Raw genomic sequence first — 21,847 nt, forward strand, 5'->3', positions numbered from 1 at the left:
ACATCACTAAAAAATAACTTATTGTATGGTAGTGCTTTTCAGAATGACTTTGGGAAAATTCTCTGTGTTCAAGCAAGTTACCCAAGGTCTTCACGGAACTACTTTGATAAAGAAGTTGAACCACTTGATAAGAACCTTGAACTGCTACACTGGCTGAGTAAATGTAGCATCCCAAGAAAAGAAATCAAGTTTATACCTTTCTTCCCTCCAAACACAAATATCCCCCTTTTGTAAATGTATTTTGAGCTGGAAATTCAAAATGCTCACTTGCACTTGTGGGAGAAGCTGCTTTTAACCAACACTATTAAGTGGAAAATATTTAAACAGCAAAACATTAATTAAAAAAATGCACCACAGACACTGCATCACTAAGAAAGCCAGTAACTTTACTGAATTGTCTGCAAAATACAAATTATACCTTATTTCCAGCAGGAGAAACTTTTGAAAATTCCCCACTTTTATTCACTACAGACAGCTGAATGAAGTCCCTTGAGATACACAGATGTGGTTTAACTTAGTTATAACATCTTGTCATCTAGTGGCGACAAAGTCCAGCTTATGCCGCTGTGAGCCTCTATTTGAATATTTGTTGCAAATGCTTGTATGCCCTCATTTACAAGCTATTTTAATTACTGTCATGTAATGGAAACAAGTCCCCAGAAAAAGAAAAGGAAGAAAAATGATACAGCAAACCATCTGAAGCAATCCAAGTCCTATGCCTACAGCGACCCAGGTCTGCGAGAGAACACTAGTACTGCGTTCAAACCACAACGGAATCCGTCACTTAGCTGACCTCTCTGAATTAAACTGAGGTATGAATCAATTTGAGGTATGACTAGGGAAGGCAAAATGCAATACCCGATTATGAAAATAACCAAAATGGACAAATTGAATGTAGAAGATATGTGGCTTGGATTGCTCCACATCTTTGGTTAAAACATATTAAGAAAAGCCTTTAATTACATCTGTAGTCCGAAGCATTCTAACAGACACCAGTATTCCGTCAATCTTCAAAAGATCTGTAGTGGCAGGAAATTAACGCCATGTAAGTGACGACATCACAGCAGATGGCACAAATGGGAACAGATGAAGTCTGCCATGCTCAGTTAACAGCCTTTACTGAGGGTTCAAGTGGCTGCTTCTTTAAAAAAAAAAAAAAAGGCAATTTTTTTTTTTTTTTTTTTTTAAAGAAAGAAATTACAAAGCATTTACCCTTTGGAAAAATGAACAAAAGCAAAAAGGGGGCAAAAAACAAAACAAAACAAAACAAAACAAAAAAACAAACCACTAGCTCTAAATTAAAAGATGGGTATGTTAAGAAAAACAAATACATCAAAAGTGTGAGAGGGCAGACATTCTTTTAAAAAGTGTATTGGAATTCTTTCCTTTTCTCACTTTAGTCAACCTTAAAATGATCCGAGGATGATAGGTATTTTCATATTCATCATTACAAAATGCTAAATTCCACCTTTGGGAAAAAAATAAGCCATTTTACTAAAAAACACAATTTTAAAAAAGATTGAAATGACCAGCCTTCCCCTCACCAATGCATACAATATACAGGTTGTGCAGCTTCCCTATATTGCATCAGTGTTACCAGTATTTAAGCTTAATATTACCAAAAATCTTTCAAAATAGGATTAGCTATAACAATATTTGTAGCTGTGTAAAATGCTACTTAGGATTCTTTTACTTGCAATGAAGAATGTTGCCTAAAATGTTACTCTAGGATGGGTTATGTAAAATCATACACCCTCAGGGCTCTGCCCTAAACTCCTGAATACAAAGGATTTACTGTGATAAAAACCCAAAACCATACTAGCTTTGCAAATACAATAAATGGTAAGTTACAGATAAGGTAGAAGGGTAAAGAGAGACAGTGATTGTTTACAGAAAGTGACTCATCACAATCAAAATTGTGCTTTTCCTCGTTAAATCATCTTTAAAAAACTCTCAGATTATCCCTTCGCTATCTTGCCACCACTTTATATGAATTCGGTAGTGGGAACAAGAGATGACTGGCATCCGTTTTCAAGTGATTCTGTTCTTTTCATGTTCTTATAAAACTATTGTCAGAACTGCTATAAATAGCCAAGGCTTCTGCTGGTACTTTAGATTACTTTATCTTCAGCATTATAAATTCACTTTTCCTTTGTTGCTGAGGCAAATTGCAGGTAAAAAATTAATATGGCTATTTCTTCATAGTTTCACATAATGACCCTTTCCCACCCACTGGTAAATTTCTGCTGATATTGATAAAGTGTTTTGAAATGACAAAGAACATTTGTGACATGTTTGCATATTTTATACACATCAAGTTATAAGGATGGTTCTAAGGATGGAATCAAGTCTACGGTGAGGAAAATGATTTTCTTAGATGCCCCCCGCTACGTGTGAATAAGTGTGTGTGTGTGATTGTGTGTGTGTGTGTGTTTTCAAGGATGATTCTTTGTTTTTCCTCTAAATAAATGATTTTCTTTCATGTTCCATGAATATCTTAAGGAGTGGGATATATGGAAAGGTTGAAAGATGTTTTTTTCTTTTGTTTTTAATATAGAAAACATTCGTACAAGGCAGGCTAGCATCCTATATGGATATGACCAAAGGTGCGATGTGGTCTAATTGTGGATTTCAGATCAAGTTAAGAAAATACAGCTTAGTCAGTAAGGTCTCTTGGCTTTTGCCACCCAGCGGCAGCCTTTTACAGTGAGAAACACATAGGAACTATGCAAGTGAAAGAAAAGGATGGATAAGAAATGTCCTAGACGTGCTATAGCAGTGTCGATCTTACTGTCTGTATCTTTGTTGCTGTGTATGTCAATGCACATGAGTGGAGATGAATCGACAGATCTTCACATTCCAAGAGAAGGAAAATCATTCCTAGATTGAAATCTCTTTTAAAACAATATATATCAATTTTTTTTATGGCACTCACTTTTTAAAGGGTCTGAAAATTAATCCCTTATAGACAAATATTAGACAAGAGTCATCGCTATTTTTTGAAAAATTAAAAAAAAGGGACATAGAGAGGTTCTTTAATGGGATTTCTTGAAATGGCTATTAAATCTCTTTATTGAAGAAAAAAATAGATGACATACATGCTTTATGCAGAAGTGACATTTGGGGGTCCTGACACACCGGGATTGTTCAACAGTCCTATATTGCTGACAAGATTGTTGAGGGTCAGTTAAAATAATTAAAAATGGATGACGAAGCAACTATCCCTTTACCTGCTTCCTTCTTGTCTAGCACCCAGTCTTTCACATTTTTCTTCTGTGGGAATTTATGACTTGTGCGTTGAGTAAACGCCATATCACTGGTTTCTAGGGCCATATTTGCAGGACATGTGCCCCAACACAGCTTCTCTATTCCGGGCATGTTTCTAAAAAGTGTCTCAGATTCTAGGCTGAAAAACCAACCAGATAATTTAGGATCCGGGCAAGTTAGGGTACGCACTTACTGAATTCCAAGATGCATGGTGAAATGGTGAGATCGGAAAGGGGCCCTGCATTTGATAATAATGCAAAAACAAAAACAAAAAAATAGCATGAAAGAAACTCATTAGTATATACAATGGATGTCAGTTGACCCAGTAGATTGCTAATGTATTAAAAACAATTTAGGGTGTTGCAATGTGATATGTTCTAATCCCACAGGTTATCCTTTTGACAGCTGACCTTGAACTTATAAAACGTATGCAGAGTAAAAGAAAACAGAAAGAAAATAGTTACTCAAGTGTGCAACTGCACAAATATACCCCCCTCCCGCTATTAAGATAACAAAACTTCTGCTATTACCATAATATTATATATATTAGAAAGCTATACACAAGCATGTTAATTTCACAGATTTTTTAAAAGATTCTTAATATTTTATATAATTAGAAATACACATTTCAAAAACAAAACTTCTACAAAGAGAAAACAGTTATCTTGGTTAGCAAAGCATGGAGTTCCTCATGGCTTAGGGTAGTGCTTTCTATACAAAAAGTCCTTTTTGGTTTTTTACAGGACTGTTTAAAATATTAGCGAAGCTATCAAGGGGGAAAAAAACACATTTTGGCTTAAGTAAACTACAAAAAGCCACAAATGCTTTGCAAACTCTGTCTTACCTTTTATATGAAAATAAGCAAAATGTAATGTACATATTTTTATATTTTTATTTAATAAGAGATGCAGACCCAGATTTATTTATTTAATTAAATACGTTAGCCCTCAAACTCCACATTTTTTTTTTTTTTTTAAATAGGTATGGTCCTCTTTTAATGGTCGTTGATCCTTTTTAATGAGTGCCATACGCCAATGATATGCGTGCAGGTTTGTGAGCGCGTTCTCGGGATGTTAGGTGACCTGGTGCGTTCCTAACATTTACCAATGGCCACCCTTTGCCGGGTCTGTCCAAAACATCTATACATTTTTCTATATGTTGCATAACAGCTGCTCTCTCTTTCAGTAAAGATCTGCCGCTTTTGGCAAATGTTTCCTTTTGTCTATTTACATGTAAATAACGTTGAACCTGCAACATGACACTATCTATTGTAACATACATTTTGCAAAGGAGCACAACAGTGAAAAGAAGTTAGCCTTAAAATCTATTTTGTACAAGTGTTCTGTTGTACAACTCAAGTGCTAAGCTTATCTCAGCATTTCTGTTTATCTTTATACTGTATCACTGAGGCAATTTAAAAGTACTTTTACAAAACAGAGTACCTGACTTTTTTTTTTTTTTCCACACACAGCACATATAATGCATATCGACCCCCCTTCCCCATTAAGGTATAGCACACACACACACTGCAAGAAAAAAAAAAAAACTATTAAGTAATAATCTGATCATGTTGCCCATCCTTCAGAGAGTCGCATGCGCTTGACTGAGGGACTTTCCCTTTCGTCCGGCGAAGGTCTGGTGAGTCCAATGGGGGAGTGGAATTCATTCCGGTGATCCTCTCGGTCGCTCCCGTCGTACGAACTGCTACAGCTGCTCAAGCTGTCAACAGGAGATCTCCCCGCCTCGTGGCGCGTGTGTTGTGGGTATCTCGAAGGGGTGGTGGTACGGTCTCTAGGAGGAGAAACAGGTTCTGACTTGATGTTGAGGCTTTGAGTAGAAGGCAGGGAGAGATTTGAACTCTGAGATAAATGAGTGCTAGTGCAAGCTCTGTAGGAGGAAAGGAAACCCAGTTACAGATGGAGGAGGCCTGGAGCCCCCAGGAACTCACAATTACATCAAACATCAGCTTCAAGACTCGCATAGATACCGGAGCATGCCCAGAGGGAGGAGAGCGTGCTCGGAAGCACTGGGGTGGGGGTGAGGGGCAGTGCCTGCTCAGAGCCACTGAGAATGCCTGGGAGTAATTACAGTATTTAACGGGGCCAGGCCTTGTGAATCATACCTCTAGTTTCTGACAGGCTCCCTACACATGCAGGTTACTGGCTCAGAGAGGCTTAACATGACACGGTGGAAAAAAGCATTTTCTGTGTCCGTGGAATTTCTCCCTAGACTAGTTCCGAAATCTAACCTAAGATTTAAGATACAATATGTAGCTTTTGAATGAGACGTCTCTGACTGAGTAACGCCTGTGTGTGGAAATTACTGCAAAAAGCCTGTGACGGATATAAATGGTTCCCTCCACGTAATAAGTGCGAACACATGAAGATGTACAGTCTTCAGAGCGAGAGATGAGAGTTCAAATTTCGAGTGAATAAATCCCCTAAAATGCTACACTTAACTGTATCTGGCGAAAGACTGGAGGGGGGAAAGATGGGGAAGGAGGCTGAAGATTATTGGCCGAAAATTGAATGTTGGTTTAAAAACACTTAGACTTCCTACCCCACTAACATTGCTCAAGGGCTGGCCCTTCTTCATCCTTTCTGTTACGTGGGACGCAAGGGGCGTCTATTTTCCACAAGAACCTCAACTTCATCACTGCCATCCTCTCCCTGCCGCCGTGTGTAGTAGGATATCGCTCAGCCTGTAGTTATAATTGGTATGAGCTGAGAAATGTGGATTTGTCTAAGGAAAAGCTTTCGTAAAGAAGGATCTAGTGTGCTTTTAATGTGTTTATAAACCTTAATCCTCATTTATTCCAGGAGAGTATGACTTTCCCTTCTTCCCAAATGAGGAAGAATTCGGACACTTGGCACTCTGGAGGGAAAAGCATTAAGCCCTTGGGTGTCAGCTGGCAATCGCAATGACTTTGATCAGGATAAACGGGGAGAACACTGCCGACATCAATTTTAAGATGCTTGTCCTGCTCCTGCATTCTGATCGCACTGACATCCGTGGCTACAGTCAGCATTACTTGCCCACGTTGTCAAGAGAGCACAGATATCTCCCTTAGTAGTCACGGTGAAGAATAATCCATACAGATACACCCATTCTAGACAAAGGAAAGTGAGCCTACCTACCCAGGGACGTGATTATGTTACTTTCAAATGGAGAGAATTAGGTGGCATTAAAAAGTCGTTACGAGCAGTGAGAAAATGGGGATATATTTCAGAGGAAGAAGTGGAATAACTTGGGGTTGGCTTTTTGGGAGATGCAATTCAGGCTCAAGATGTATAGAGATATAAAATTAGTCAAAATGAGTTTATCTTTGAGTGATGTTTTATACAAAAGCACCACCTACTGGCAAAGAATTACTTTCCTTCTCTTAATAGATGAGCTAATGCCTAGAATGACCTAAAGGAGAATTATTTGTTTCCCTAATAAGCCTTTCTTTCTCCAGCTTTTATGTTATAGGATCAAAACAGTCCTAGCCTTTATATCGAGTTACCACATTGAGTGCGTATGATTTTTCAATCGCCTGTTTATACTTGTCATTATTTACTTATAGTTTTTACTTGACACTGCATCGGTTTATTAATTTTCTAAGAGTTTAATTAAATAATCTTTAAATCAAGAAGATATTAAGCCAGGGCTGTGGGGGGAGGGAACACCTGTATTTCAAAAGGATCCATGATGGTGGACTGTTTTATCTGGGTTCAAAGTTATTTAATGATTCATTTTGATGTCAGAGGAAATCATCTTTTGATTTCTGGAAGAAAGAATTTTCCTGGCTCTCGATAAGAAAGGCTGTTTCACTAAAATTTAATTAAATGCTTCTACTATGAATCACACAACTCTTTAATAACAAACGTCAATTAGGAGCCTGTAAACAAAGTGGCTTCTCAACCAATACTTTGACTGCCCTTTGACATTTAGATTGCTTTTTCACAGGCAGGGAGACATGGACAATTAGTAAAAAACTTTGGTGAGATGGACAAGTAGAAGCAGTTGATCTGGATGGATTAATTGATGCAAAAAATAGTGTAATCAAAATGCTGTTTCCCTTAATGCAGCTTTTAGAAACTGCATTATCTACGTATTTATGGTATCTCCATTGTGAACTGGCTTGTACTGGTTTTGCGGCTTCTCTTCCCCATGGGAGATAACAACACTCACTGCTTGCTTATCCCTTCCTGTAAACAAATAAGCGAGCCCCTCGGTTTCCTTTCTAGTGGCATTTCCTGTGACACTGAAAGCACATATGAAGCATTTTGAGTAGTTCTGGGGACGCTAAACGCAGTCCTGAGATGTACGTGATGACTGAGACTCAGCTTCATTCTACTGTGGTGGAGGATTCCGAACAGAATGAAGTGTAATTGGCTAGTCTCTGTTATCAAATTATTATCTTGGAAAGAAAAAAAGCATTAAAAATCCCTTAGCTGTATACATGCTAGATTCAGATACAAGCATGTTGGTCTGCTTGTTCTTGAGAGCAAAATTTTTATAGACCCAGAGAATTGTGAAATACTCCATGTGTGTGGGTGAGAAAGAGGTAGGTGGGGAGACAGAAGCCAGATATGCAAGTTGCCCATCTCCACTCCTGCTGCAAGTTTTCATGTACTACAGATGCCTTCCAACTGGGAAAACACCTACCCTTCCCCATAATTGCTCAGAAATGAAACATGACTGGATAGTTTTATTCAAATTTCTTACTGCCTCCGCCTGGAAATTAGACTATCAAACTATATTTAACTTAACCTTTTAAAAGTTGTCTTTAAACACCCACATCAACAAAGATGGTGTATAGAAATGCTTCCAGAAAACAGGCTGCCCTTTTTTAAGGCGCTATGAGAAAAACGCTTAAAATTTTGAGGGTCATTTGCTCAAATATTCGTATTCAAAGGACTGTCACTAACCCCTGATGGCAAGTTCCTTCTGCCTATCATTTCTGCTTCCTGCAACAAATCAGTGAATGCCATTTATCTGACTTGGTTAGATAAAATCAAATACTATAGAGAGTTAAAAGTACTGCTTTTAAGAATTGAAGGTATTTCCATCAACAAAACATGAAGGGCTCTTTTATCCTCTTAATTTTGGGAAAGAACTATGGTGACCATCTTGGGCTGCTGGGAATATATGCTTTGGAAGAGCTGAAATATATTTTACTCTACTCTGAACACTATATCTCTACAGAGGAACGTGAACCCCTCACATAAGAACATGAGGAAACTGTAGCCTAAAAAAAATACTGATTTTTTTGAATTAATTCACACTGTAGGGAATTAAGAAACCTCATATAATTTATTTTACATAAATTTTACAACTTGGGATTTTCAAAAATAGTTTAACATTTAATTGTGTGAACAAGGGCTAGTCCCTCTGAAGGAACCTTTTTTTTTTGCAAAAGCTACCCTGTGTGTGTGTGAGTGTGTGTGTTTGTGTGTGAGAGAGAGAGAGAGAGAGGAAGGAAGAAAGGAAGGAAGGAAGGAGGCTAGCCAAAACCAGAAGGTGTGGAAGGGGTATCCTATCTATTTGAGGGATAAGGGAAGTGATTAAAAGTGCAATAAAAACTCATAGACTAAGTTCAGAGTCAAATACTGCACCATGAAAACCGTTATTGAAAGAAACCGGAACTAAACAAAATGCTTCATCCCTGGCTGTTGTAATTTGGTTCCTCTGTAGGCCAGTTCTCTCCCTTCTCATTTACTGAAGCTTTTATTAAGGGAAGCAGAAAATTAGATTCTTCCCATGTAATAGAAGTGAATTTTAAGATTACAGTATAGTTAAAATACATACATTAATATGTAAAATGCAAATTGTCGGGTGTTACAAAAAACAAAAGAAAGCCACATTCAGATAAAATAATATGGCTTTTGACATCGATAATTTCTAAGGAAATCCAGTCCTCTAATGGATGAATTTTGTGAAACATGACATGTGAACAGCTGCCTTGATCCTTGCCAAGAAGCACGTACAGTGGATTCACTGCTTAGCCCCAGCAGTGCGACACCGCATGTATGTACTTCAAGATTGCCTGGATGGTATCGTGTACTCAGTCATAATTATCTCAAAAAGTTATTGCAGTAAATGTCTACTTGCATAGTTAACAATTCTGAGAAAATTTAAATGTCCTAAAAGGAGAAACTCTGTTGCTGATCAGTATTTAATATATCTAAATAGTTAACAATCTTTTAAGAAAGCACAGCAATAATACCATGTAAATTTATTTTATTGTTTACATGGAAGGTTAGATTTTCAACAGTAATGATCAGTGAGCAGGATGCACATAAGCAAATAGTGAATGGGGGAAACTCTATTACTAGAGCACTCATCTATGTGAAATCAATTCCACAAGAAAGCTAGGAGGGCAGGGAGGATAGATGAAGTTGTGATGTCAGAGATTTTTATTCTAATCAGTGTTTTATTCTCATTATTTCTTTAGCACAGAGCTAGCTAACTATTCTAACCACATGGCTCGGCAGAAAAGTAAAAACGAGGTAGGCATATAGAGTGTTTCTAAAATATAAGCTCTTATCTTTCAATATTTTATATCTTCCTAGTATTTTCTTCTGAAGATTAACTGCAGTGATGGAGTTATTAGTTAAACTTAGAGTCAGATCTTTGATTCACGTTTTAAGCTTAGAAAAACTATCTGTTTTACAAGGAGTGTGAATTATGAATTCAGGGCTTTTTAAAGGTTTGAACATTTCCATACATAAATGACAGGAGTCATTTCTATGATAAAGACATTTCTCAAAATTACCACAAGGGGGCAGAAATACACATATTCTGATTTCAGAAAAACCACAGAAATTATTTTTATACCCAAATTTAGGTAATTAGTGTATGCACATATACACATATATTTAATTTGTGCAATATCTATAAATATATAGCCATATGGTGAGTACACTATACATATATGAAATCGATGGTATAGGAGATACTGTAGTACTAGGTTAAGGTTAGCATAAATTAGATGTTGTATGCTGAGTGATAAGGGTTCACAAATATATCTAAAATTTAAAGAACTTATAAGTATCTTCTTATGTCCCACGTGAGCTATATGAAAAGTCAACTAAATGAAAGTTTTTCATTGATCAAAGTGGAAACCAATATAGCCTAAAACAATAGGGAAGTAATGTATCTCATTATCACAGAGCTCCCCTTCTCTCAAAAAACAAGGAAAGGCATATCTAACTGACTTAAAAGATACTGATCTGATAATTACTTTCCCATTCTGATAAAGTAGAATTTTACATCCTTCAATGGGACACTAGAGCACAGTATCTAGAGACTGCTGTTGTCATCCAAGAACACATTCTCAAAGTGTTTTATAATAGAAATAACATTGCTTACCCCAGCTGACTGAGGGCGGATGGCGGCATGTTATGTAGGTGTTGCTGTTGCCAGCCAGTTACTGACCCAAGATGGAGAGCGCTGGCGGTGTTAAACCCAGACAGAGATGACAGGTCTGCACTACTCAGAGAGTACTCTAGACCAATAAATAAAACAATGAGGGAAAACACTTAATTTGAAAATTATCAAATGGTAAATACACATTTCCAATTCAAAAATACTCTTATTAGTATCATGTAATGATTATTATAAACTCTCTTACTCTCAGGGTAGAAGGAGATAAAGCATCGGAAGCAATTTCTATTTAAAAGAGATGTCTCATTTACCAAAAAACAAGTATTCCACAAAAGCTTTAAAGTAGCACAGCTTGCAATTTTAGTTTACTAGAACTACAATCTGGCATTACAGTATATACATCTTTGATGATCTAGAAATGTTTTTAAAACAATCCTGAGAAAGTGAGCTTTCTATTATATCCAAGAAATAATGGCTCATTTTCCTTGAAATTGGTCTTTTATATTGAATTCAGGTCAGGTCAATAAAACTTTCAGTCACTTAAGAAAGAAAAAATATGGATATTCACTTTGTCTTAGTAACATATAGGTAATGGTATAGTCTGTGGATGCCACAGGTACTAAATGAAGTTTCCTAATAGACTAAAGAGTGATATCTTTTTTTTTTTTTAATCTTGCTTTTTAACAAAAAGTATTTAATGCACTATTTGAACATGGTAAAGCTACTCACCGGTACCATATGTTGTTGAAATGGCTGATGGATATCCTCCCATCCCTTGTCCTGGTAAAGTAGGAGTTGCTACGGAAACCACTGGGGTAGCCAATGACTGAGCAGACTGGGAGTTATTTATCCTTTGATTCTTTTAAAGTAAATAAAGAGACATTATTGATAGAATTTTTTAAAGTTAAAAATATTAGATTTCAGTATTAATTTTGTGTATAAAGAAATAACTTGGTACAAGTCTCATGAAATTAATCATTTAACATGTGTCTCTATGAACTCTGCCAACCCTATCATTTACAATCCTTCAAGAGACCAGTTGTTGCCATAGTAACCCATTACATCAGTATCTCCTAGGCAACTGAACTAGTAACAAGTACCATAAGCTTTATTATGGGTAAAAACAGACTATGTTGAAAACTGATGAAATATGTATACTGTACTCCATTGTTTCAGTTTTTATTCAAATGCAAATTAAAAAAAATTAAAATCAACCATGGTGGTTTTTATGCTCAGTTCTATACACAGCAGAGCAGATGGGCGGAATTTCATGCTACATTCTGACCAGCAGGTGGTGCTCTGACCACTTTTTTCAGATTCTTCTAAACTTCCCTCAGAACTAAATGGCAAAGCCCCTAACATGTATATTTAACTCCTTACAGCAAGCAGATTAAAGATTCACATACATTTAAAAATCATGACAGTTTGAATTCTTAGAAAAATAAGTATCTTCATGGTTTAAATAAGGAAATTATTTTTGTTAGAATTTTACAATAAATCAAGTCCTAAAATAAACTGAAAACATGGTCTTCTCTTGCAAAGGTTGAGACAGAAAAATAAATAACCTGACATTCTTTTCAGGTGTGTGATACCTGAAATTAATGGCATTTAAATATGATTCATTTGGACACACTATGGTAACTTCTGAAATATTCCCATTTTACTAGAGCCACTCCACCTAAAAGTCACCTTGGGTTTCTCCTTGCAGGTGCCATTTAAGGGAAGTACTTTTACTACTTACCAAAAGCAGGTCGACATCCTCAGACTGAGAGCATGGGGAAGGAGTTTTATTAATTAGTGTCTGTAAATATTTATAATTGGGCAAAATCTTTTCAACAAAAGGCAAAGCATCTTCTGATAGACACAACAGTTTAAACAATTTTAAAACCTAGACTCTACAGATAACTCCTTACAAAGACATTCTTTGTTTCCCTTAATGAGCTGTTTGTCTCCAATGTGAAGACAATCTATCCAGTTTTCTGCACAGGTCAGTGTCTCAACCTTCATTATTTCAGCACCACGTTTTGAAAAAAAAAAAAAGAAAAAAGATTATATTTTGAAACCCCACTTGCTGGAGGAGGTGGGGGGGTGCTGCACCTGGCTGCTGGTGAGAGGCTGGTTGTAGGACCACTCACAGGATCCCTATCCCCGGGAGAACATCAGTTTTAAGAACTTAGAATAAATCTGCGGATAGAGACAGGCTGCCATGCATGGCCCACACCGCTTGGCTATGGCCCTGTGGGAGGTTTTATTTATTAGAACCAGTCTTTCCGAAGGGAATGTTGCATATTATGTGATTTTTTTTTGGTTGATATTCAAAATTAATCTGCACTGTGCCATAATAAACTAATCAGCTTGCAGGACTGTTTTACCCTGAAGCTTGCCACAGAGCACAGAATGAAAAAAAAGAAATGTGTTTGCAGAATGATCTAAATTTGTCTACTGAATCTTGGTTTTAAATGTTCTCGCTCTTAAGCAAAGCTAATTTGGAGAACACTGATGTAAGTCTCTTTGTTATTGAATTTGGTCCCACAGTTATTATCTTCGTCTTAGCCCTGCAGACCCAGGAGAAAGGAAAATGAGAGAGTCCAGGGATATTATTTATACTTCTTAATTATTTTTTTATTTATTTTTTCTTACAGGGCCAACTTTTTTTTTTTTATGTAAAATACAACCTTTGTTCTCAGAATGCCTAGGATTTTAAAACGATTTGCTTTTCGGAGGTAGTTATTTGCATGAAGGGCATATATGGAAAGATATAGTAATCGTTGCAATATACCTAAGAAAAGAATGGCCAGCTACTAACATGAGAACATTCATTTAGAAATTATGGAAAAGATTTTTGGTTGTCAGCACCTTGAGGACATAACCAGTTCAGTATTATAAAAATCTGTTATGAAATTCCCTATTTTGTGAGTTTGATTCTACCATTGGTCAAACTGTATGCACCATAAGCAGAGTAGTAAGTCATGATTTTTTTCTAATTATAAATTGCAGGTCTTAAAAAAAGGAAATGCTTTTTTTTGGTCCCAGAACATGAGTTTTATAGGGGAGTTTATTGGATGTTGGTTTTTTGGTTTTTGTTTTTGATTTTTTTTTTTTAACATGGAAAAGGGAAATGTGAACCAGTTACCAGAAATAATGGCTAAATACAAACAGGGCTCTAGCAATAGCATCAGTAAGTTAATTTTCTGGGAGCCCCTAAGTAATTCAAAAATGTTAGAAAGATACAAAAACAGCAAAACATATACAAAACATGATCAACATTTATTTAAAACGTCGTCTCGCATTACCACTGATGGCATCGTATTCTTGCTGCCTGGTGGAATAAGAACTCGGAGATCTGGTTTACGGTTATTCATCCCTAGGTTCATGGGAGGAGGAGATTTTGCTTGCATATTCTTGTTCAAGTTACCAGGTGAGACCAGCAGACCTGGTGAGTTTCGGGGATTGCCATATCCGTTCCCTGTTAACACAAAACAATGAAAGTATTCAGGAAGAAATCTAGATTCAAGTACGTTTCTATAGAAGACACTATGAGAGATTAAAAATCAAAGCTTAACAGGGTAAGACATACAACAAAGTCTGTAGGATGACTAACAGCCTCCATGTGAAGACTAACCCAGTCAGTTAGTTTTTAAATATTCTCTGAAGGAAGACGAAACATGTTTTAATGAGAAGAGCTAATATATACCAACTCGCTCAGAAATCGACATATACTTTTATTCTATGAAAAAAAAATTTCAGGAAGAAAGTCAGACCGTTGTTCAGGGCCTAAGAAAAGCACAGAATCGGTTCTGCACTTCAGCTGACTAGCTTGGCAAAGGTCTGACTGGTGTGACTCACTCTTTCAGTTCAATGGTTTGGTTTTTATTTTGTGTGTCTGTGTGTCCTCAAGTGAAGAAAGGGCATACCAGTAAGACTATAATTTCTAGGACCTGCAGGAGGGGTAGCCTCTTCCACAGTTTGCTGCTGAGTTCCCCTTTCCTTGGAGTGGTTTCTCCTTATGGTTTTCCTCCGTCTGGTTTGCCCTCCTCCCAAGTTCAGCTTATGACCCTGAAGTCTTGTTCTCCTTCAAAAGCAGGACTCCTTCTTAAGAGCTGAAATGAAGGCATGTTGCCTCCACTGTGGTGCCGATTCACCACGGCACAAGAAGAGTCATCTAATATGGACATTGAAAGGGTTCCTGTAGATAGGTAGCTGATGTTTAACCCGCCACTAACAGAACCGGCTGTCTGAAGGATGCCATTTCTCATAATGCAAAATACATTGCTCCATGACAGGAAGAGCTATGGAGGGAGTTGGTACAACCATAGCTGAGGCAGAACATCATCTGTTGGTTATTTTCTGCTGCCTCTCACTGCAGAGGAATAGAGACCCGCTCTCCAATTTGACAATCCTTGCTGGAAAACTAGACAGTTGTTTTCTGAAGTTCTCTAAAGGAGACAGTCAAACCTCACTGTTATGGTCAGTCATCATTATCATTATCCTAAAACACAAGTGTCTATTACCCCAGGACGAATGATACTGTGTGCTACCCTGTGGGGAGGCAAGGACTTGGCCCCAGTCCTCAAACGCCCTGCAATTCCTTTGTGGTAATTCAATACACACATGTGAAATGTCCAAACCAGGACAATGCGGCCTCGGGGCAGGTGCCTACAGAGAGGTGCCATCCAGACTAAGTGTTAGTGAGCTCTTAGGAGGGAAGAGATTATCCAGTGAAGATTCACCTAAGAGTCAGGAGTTGATGTGGGCCTTGAAAAAAGGGAAGAGATAGTAAGACATGCTGAGCTTGTGACTGGGCTCGGGGAAAGGGCTGAGGTGGGAATTTACAGAGCACAATCAGGGACACTGTGAGCAAACTGGCTAGTAGGGAACTCATGAAAAGAGAGGGGAGTCGAAGACCTTAGAAGGACATGGAGAACTTGACTTCCAGGCGGATACATCTTGGATTGAAATGGTAGAAATGCAAACCCAAGAGGGTCACAGAGCAGAGGCCGTACACAGGCCTCTAAGGGGACAGAGAGATATACTGGCATTGGGATATCCTGTAATTTGGAAGGTCTGGGAGTATGAAGCAGTCTGGAAATATGGTGATGGCCTGAGCTAAAGATGAGGAGGGAGTGGGAAGGCAAAGCACAGGTATATTTCAGGAAATATTTATGGAAACCTCTTTTGAATTAAAATACATTTGAGGCAAACTGTGTAGAGCACATTTGTTCTTCATATCCCATTCATTTACCTGTCTCATTTTATGCATGAATAAACAGGCTGAATATATAACAAATAACTACAAGATTAAATCTGTCAATTGGGTCATCCGTAAAATTCTCCAAGTTACTGGGAGAAAAATAAAAATAAACGAACCCCCTCACCCCCACCAAAACATGTGTCAAGGACACAGTAGTTTCTTAGGAAATGTTGGCTGAATTTGAATATAAATTACTCTTCTATAATAAAACTTCACTGAAAGTCACTAAATTCTCTACAGCTGGCTAAATATGTCAAAAGCCAAAATTTTCTTTTCCAGTTAATTTGGACAGTTTTTGGTGGCAAAATTTGCTATGTGAAACAAATACATTTACCGAGTATCACTAGGAGAGGTACAAAGGATTTGCTTACTTAGAAAAATGCTTGAAAAAATAAATTTATATTTAATGCGTCTTAACTGAATCATTCTTGTGAATATGTTAAGGCTCTTGTTTTAATTAATAGATTCTACTGGATAACAAGAGGCTGAGAAAACCAAGACAAAATTTGCCCTATACTTTCCTGTCAGCTGAAGTTCAGTCTGATACACTCAATACATATGTCACTTATCTCTTAAGCCTGCGTGAGATCTGGTTTAAATAAACAATTAAATGGAAAATTAGGTGGGTAATTTCAAAAGAAGGGGAGAAAGAGTCAGTTAAGCAGTGCAGTGAAGCTTGAATAGATCAGAGGAAACTAAAACTCTTGCTTGGTAGATGCCAATACTGGTTTGCACGGAGGAGTTATTTTGCTAAAAGGAAGTAAAACCGCTTTGTGAAATGTGTTGTCCTGTGATATGACAAGCACTGGGCCAGTGTGTGAAAATGGAAATGCTTCACGGATGCTCTGAGAAAAGGGTTTTTTTTTGAAAATTAAAAAAAAAAAATTTCTACAGTAAACTCTCTGAGAAATTCCAACAAAACCTACATCTTTCTGCCCACATTTTTAAACAATGATCTAGGGCAGCAGGAAAAAAAAAAAAAACAGTAAACATACATTATAGTTTTTCATCCAATAAATGTCTCAAAACTAAAAAAAAAAAAAAAGGATTTGAAAGCATTCTCTTTTTCTCTTGGAATATTTCCTGTTATTTGGAAATTATGCCATTTTAGAAGATTAGTCACATATTTTAAGGTGTTTCCATATTGAACATAAAATATTTTGAACCACGATGACACTTCTTAAATTCATATTTTTAGAGCATACAGTTATTTTTAAGAACAAATAAATTCTGCCTTTTACCGGTGAATTTCTGTTTTTAGCATATTGTGCCAGCTAGCATTTTGGAGCCGTATAATAACCATTTCTGTTTCCAGCCACCAAGTTGTTATTCTTTTGGCATAATATAGATTCAGGAATGCAAGACTGTGGATCCTAAACCAGTGATATAGAAACCTATCATTTGAAAATCAATGATGAATACATGCGTGTGGTTTACTGCTAAGAAGAGCCTGCATTTAAACTGGCTTTGAAACCGCGGGCCTCCTCCTCACTTAGAACGCTGTGGCCTGCGTTGAGGCTGTTGTCCTACCTTAAGATAAATTCACCGAAGAGAATGGTCTCATTCAAAGTCAGGGGTCAGGGGGTGGGAAATGCCAGCTCTCAATAACCTTCTAATATACATATTCAACATTTCTTCATGCTGTGTTTTAAAGTTACCCTCCGCCTGGACCACGATCAATTCAGATGTGACTTTATGCAGATGTCACAGTCCTCTGACCACTTCAAAGCACAAAAATTATAAAGCATGAGTGAATGGATTTCCTGATTATAGATTATAAGAAATGAAGAACAGACCAACTTTAGAGTCAGTTTGTTTTATAGTTTGATTTGATTAAAAATATTGTTTCACATAAAATAAAACAATTTAAGCATTCACAATATAATTTGTAGGAAGGATAACAGAATCGACCTGGATCGGTTACAAGTTTCTAAACATTCATATTAAAATTAGTGTAAATATACAAAACTTGAAATGTGGTGTTAGGAGAAAAAAAATTTTTTTTCTCCCCAGTTAACCTGAAAACACTTGCTGCCTTTTTTTAATTTTTTTTATTTTTTTATTGACTCCTATTTTAAGAAGTTGTAAATTCAAAGAACATATTCCTGGCTTAAGATGTTGTGAGAAGGACATTTTGCCTTGTCTCACAGAGCGCAATTGAGCATGTAGCTAGCTCTCTCTGAGCCCAAAGTTCTAAAACTTCCTCTTACTTGGATGTTTAGACATCACCTTCCCCCTAGGACTTCCATTATAAATACAAGCATACAAAACTAATAAGCACAAAACAGATACTAGTCTTTATGAACCACAGCTAATTTTTTTCACGGGCAACATTTTTTCTTCAGTCTCCTGAATTGTCCTCTTTGACTATCCCTGCTTCCTCTTCCAGCTCCCTGTCCAATCAGATACCAAATCCCTGCTTCCTCTTCCAGCTCCCTGTCCAATCAGATACCAAATCTCTTTTTCTTCAGAAATGCCTCCCTCCATCCCCGCTGCCACCATCCTAAGGAAGGCTTTCATCGCCATTCGACTTGGTCTTTTATCAGGGTCCCTGGTCTCCAGTGGTAGGGTTCTTCACCAGACCTTACGACTGGCTTCACGAAAACCGTGAGCTCCTTAAAGCTGGATGCAGACTTATGTGCACGTGTGTGACAATAAATCTAACGTACAGTCTCAAGAATTTCTCTAACATTTTTTCTAAAGGGCTGTTTCTGTTATGTTACTTTTTCAGACCATACTTAACACTGTTGGGTCAGTGCCCTGCTTGGCTCTCAGAACTGCGCATAGTCTGACCCCCCTCTGTTTCACCTAATTCCCAATATCTACAGCCAAGCTCACAGCCCTCTGGATACGCCTGTGTCTTTGCTCTAGCAGTGTTTGCTCTCTTCTTGTTTTTGTTTTTTTAATATATTTTATTTATTTGAGAGAGAGAGAGAGCCGGGGCGGGGAGGGGGGTGGTGAGAGGGGCAGAGGGAGAGGGAGAAGCAGACTCCCTGCTGAGCAGGGAACCCGATGTGGGGCTTGATCCCAGGATCCCAGGATCATTACCTGAGCCAAAGGCAGACACTTAACTGAAGAGCCATCCAAGCACCCTGCTCTCCTTTTAATTCAAATTCTTTTTTTAAGAAGATTTTATTTATTTGACACAGAGAGAGAGAGAGGAGAGAGAGAGAGATCACAAGTAGGCAGAGAGGCAGGCAGACAGAGAGGAGGAAGCAGGCTCCCTGCTGAGCAGAGAGCCCCATGTGGGGCTCGATCCCAGGACCCTGAGATCATGACCTGAGCCAAAGGCAGAGGCTTAACACACTGAGCCACCCAGGTGCCCCTCAAATTCATTTTTAAGAATCAGCTAACACCTCAACTCTTTCACGAGAGTTCAGACAACTTTTCAGACAACTCAGCCCACCTTGAACACACAGTCCCTTCTATCTCGTTGCAATTCGAAGCAGTGATACATGCAGAGGACTAGCTCTTTAAGTGTTTCAGATGCTTGCAAAATGGATATACAGACTATGCTGGAAAAATTAGGAATTACTACTCAGGAATGGCACCAAAAGTTAAGTTACTGAGGGAACGTGAGATGAAAACTGTTACTTGCTAATGTTACTTGCTAATTTCAAATATCGAGGGTCTCTCTTCTACGCGCTACTTGAGAACATTTCTTATTTTAGATAATGATTACACACTGATGACCAAGTACACCGTTGAGACAAACTGCTCATCAACCATATGATATTAAAGTCAGGAAATCACGCAAGTGCCCAACTACTAAATTTGTTTAGAGAGAGTTAATTGAAGCTTCTTTTTCACTTGTTGCACCTGTTAATCATTTCACAGCACATTACCTTAGCTAACTGCAAGTGGTAGAATCAAATAAAGTAGGAATTTTCCCTGATGAAAAAGAAAACTCTGAGGCACAGCCTCTTTTCTTCTTTACTGACGGGTGTTTACGCTTCCTGCCACAGGTTTTCTCTATACATCTCAACCATAATTTACTCATATGGAACATTCCACCAAGAGTCGGGCTGCGTGATATCCCAAGAAAAAGAATGCCAGAAGGGTGGTAAGTAAGAACTTAAGTAAGCAGGATTTTACTAGGTGGTCCAGAGAGAGAGACTTCCCGGAGACAGGGGATACATGAAAGATCTCAGAGTCATGACTGTATTGGGGAAGGACGAGTATTCCCATGAGAATGGAATGCCAGTGGTTTTAGAGTATGCAGTTTTCAGAAGCTGGAGAAGCAAGTTTGACTAACACAGACCTCTCAGATCATGTTAACGTTATACCCTAGTCTTTACGCTAAATGTTTATTCAACTTCTTACACTAGAAATTAAGCAAAGTTAGAGTTTGTGAGTGGTAAGTGACATCCTTAACTGTGCTTTAGGAAAAGGGTGTCCGTGGAAGTGGTAGATCAGAGGTTAGACTGCTATAGAAAAGCTAGTTAGGATGCATCTGCCACAGACCACATGAGGAAGGAGGCGGCAGAGACAGGAAGACCTAGAAGGCAGAAGGAGTGAAGGAGTGATGGTCAAAGGAGGATGAAGTAGATAAATCCAAATTCTGGTCTTGAGGTCTCCATTAGAGTTCCTCCAACCACACTGAGCCGTAGCTTTCTTAACCCTAAGCCATCATTTCATCGGTGTGAGAGAAGCATAAATGCAATCTGAATCAGAGCCTCTCATATACTTGTCTGAGACAGCCTTCCCCTACATGACCATGCAATAATATTAACAATATCAAACACTTTCTAGAGTACTATTTATCAGTAGAACCCACAACATCAAGCATACATTTTGAGGACCTTGAATAGTACCAGGCCCTTAGTGACCGCTATAGAATTGTTGGCTATTATACATGGATATAAAGCACCTTGAATCCTTGCATTGACACCCTTGTCAGGTACGAATAGGATCCCTGTGTTACATAATGAGAAAGCTTAACAACAGAGAGGTCCAGCATCTTGCTCAATGTCAAACAGCTCTCAGCGGATGGAGCCATGATTTGAACCCAGCAGTGTGTCCAGATGCCATGCTCTGAAGGACGGCAGTTGACCTGCTCCCTGAGAACTGGCACACTCCGGAATTCTGAAAACCCCCTGTGTCAAATCTCATTCTAAAATTATAGGAATGTGAAGGAAGAGAGGAAAGGAGTAGAGGGTGACACCAGGGATGTGAGAGACCCAAAGGGCCATCCTAAGCCAGAGGTGATGGGGTTTCTTCAGGAACACAGTCAGCGTGGCCGGCAGAAATGGCATTTCTGGTTGAGAAAAGGCTGAACTCAGACAAAGAGGCACAGAATGGTGATGTTCTAAACCGTATTTCTGGTCTCTGGGATAGATAAATATTTACAAATAGGAAATATTGGGTTCAGCAACACTAAATGCCAGAGCAACTGTTTAACTTTCAGTGTGCTATTTCGAGTGGATGATTAAATATGCTCTTAAAAGTAGATTCTGTAATATTTTAGTCGATAGCCTCTCCTGTAATGGAGGGTAAAGATGTTTACCTACCTATTGTCAATTTAAGAGAACAGCTTCCATCAGAGCCACTTAACACGATGGTGAAATGCTCAGTGTTTTAGAGTATCTGTTATTAGTTGTTACCTGGAGAATAATTTTTAATACATAGGTGTATAAACTGATTTTGTTTTGTAATTTGTTTATGGTATCTTATTTTTTGGAATTTGGGGCAAACTGCCACAGGAGAGCACCCAGTTGAACCTCTGATGTATTGATTTTCTGTTTTTACTTTGGCAAAAGGTTTAACCAACTTAGGTTTTTTATTTCTTTCATTGGAACAATTTGAAAACATTTATAGCATACTTTCTCGTTAAACTAGAGGTGTCACATACATAATAATGCTCACTACCGTCATTTAATTTTATATCTGAGTTAGTTTACGATAAGTTAGTTTCCAGTATTAGGACACTGTTTTGTATCTCAAACATACATCTTTTCA

At 38.0% G+C, this 21,847-nt stretch overlaps 1 protein-coding gene across 18 annotated transcripts in view; it reads right to left on the reverse strand.

The window, feature by feature from the left end:
• Nucleotides 1-365: 365 nt before the first annotated feature.
• MEF2C (myocyte enhancer factor 2C) overlaps nucleotides 366-21,847 on the reverse strand; it is a 163,346-nt gene continuing 141,864 nt past the window's right edge. For 13 of the 18 annotated variants that reach the window (XM_059175439.1, XM_059175435.1, XM_059175442.1 and 10 more), the window contains 5 exons: nucleotides 13,932-14,104; nucleotides 12,380-12,403; nucleotides 11,368-11,497; nucleotides 10,624-10,759; nucleotides 366-5,154 (listed from right to left, as the gene is read on the reverse strand). In XM_059175439.1, the coding sequence (XP_059031422.1) occupies nucleotides 4,833-5,154; nucleotides 10,624-10,759; nucleotides 11,368-11,497; nucleotides 12,380-12,403; nucleotides 13,932-14,104 (785 nt within the window). In that variant the 3' untranslated portion in view covers nucleotides 366-4,832. The remainder of the gene's footprint in view (nucleotides 5,155-10,623; nucleotides 10,760-11,367; nucleotides 11,498-12,379; nucleotides 12,404-13,931; nucleotides 14,105-21,847) is intronic. The other 5 variants (XM_059175448.1, XM_059175446.1, XM_059175451.1 and 2 more) reach the window with 3 other exon arrangements.

This window comes from Mustela lutreola, chromosome 5, assembly GCF_030435805.1.
Source record: "Mustela lutreola isolate mMusLut2 chromosome 5, mMusLut2.pri, whole genome shotgun sequence".
NCBI lineage: Eukaryota > Metazoa > Chordata > Mammalia > Carnivora > Mustelidae > Mustela > Mustela lutreola.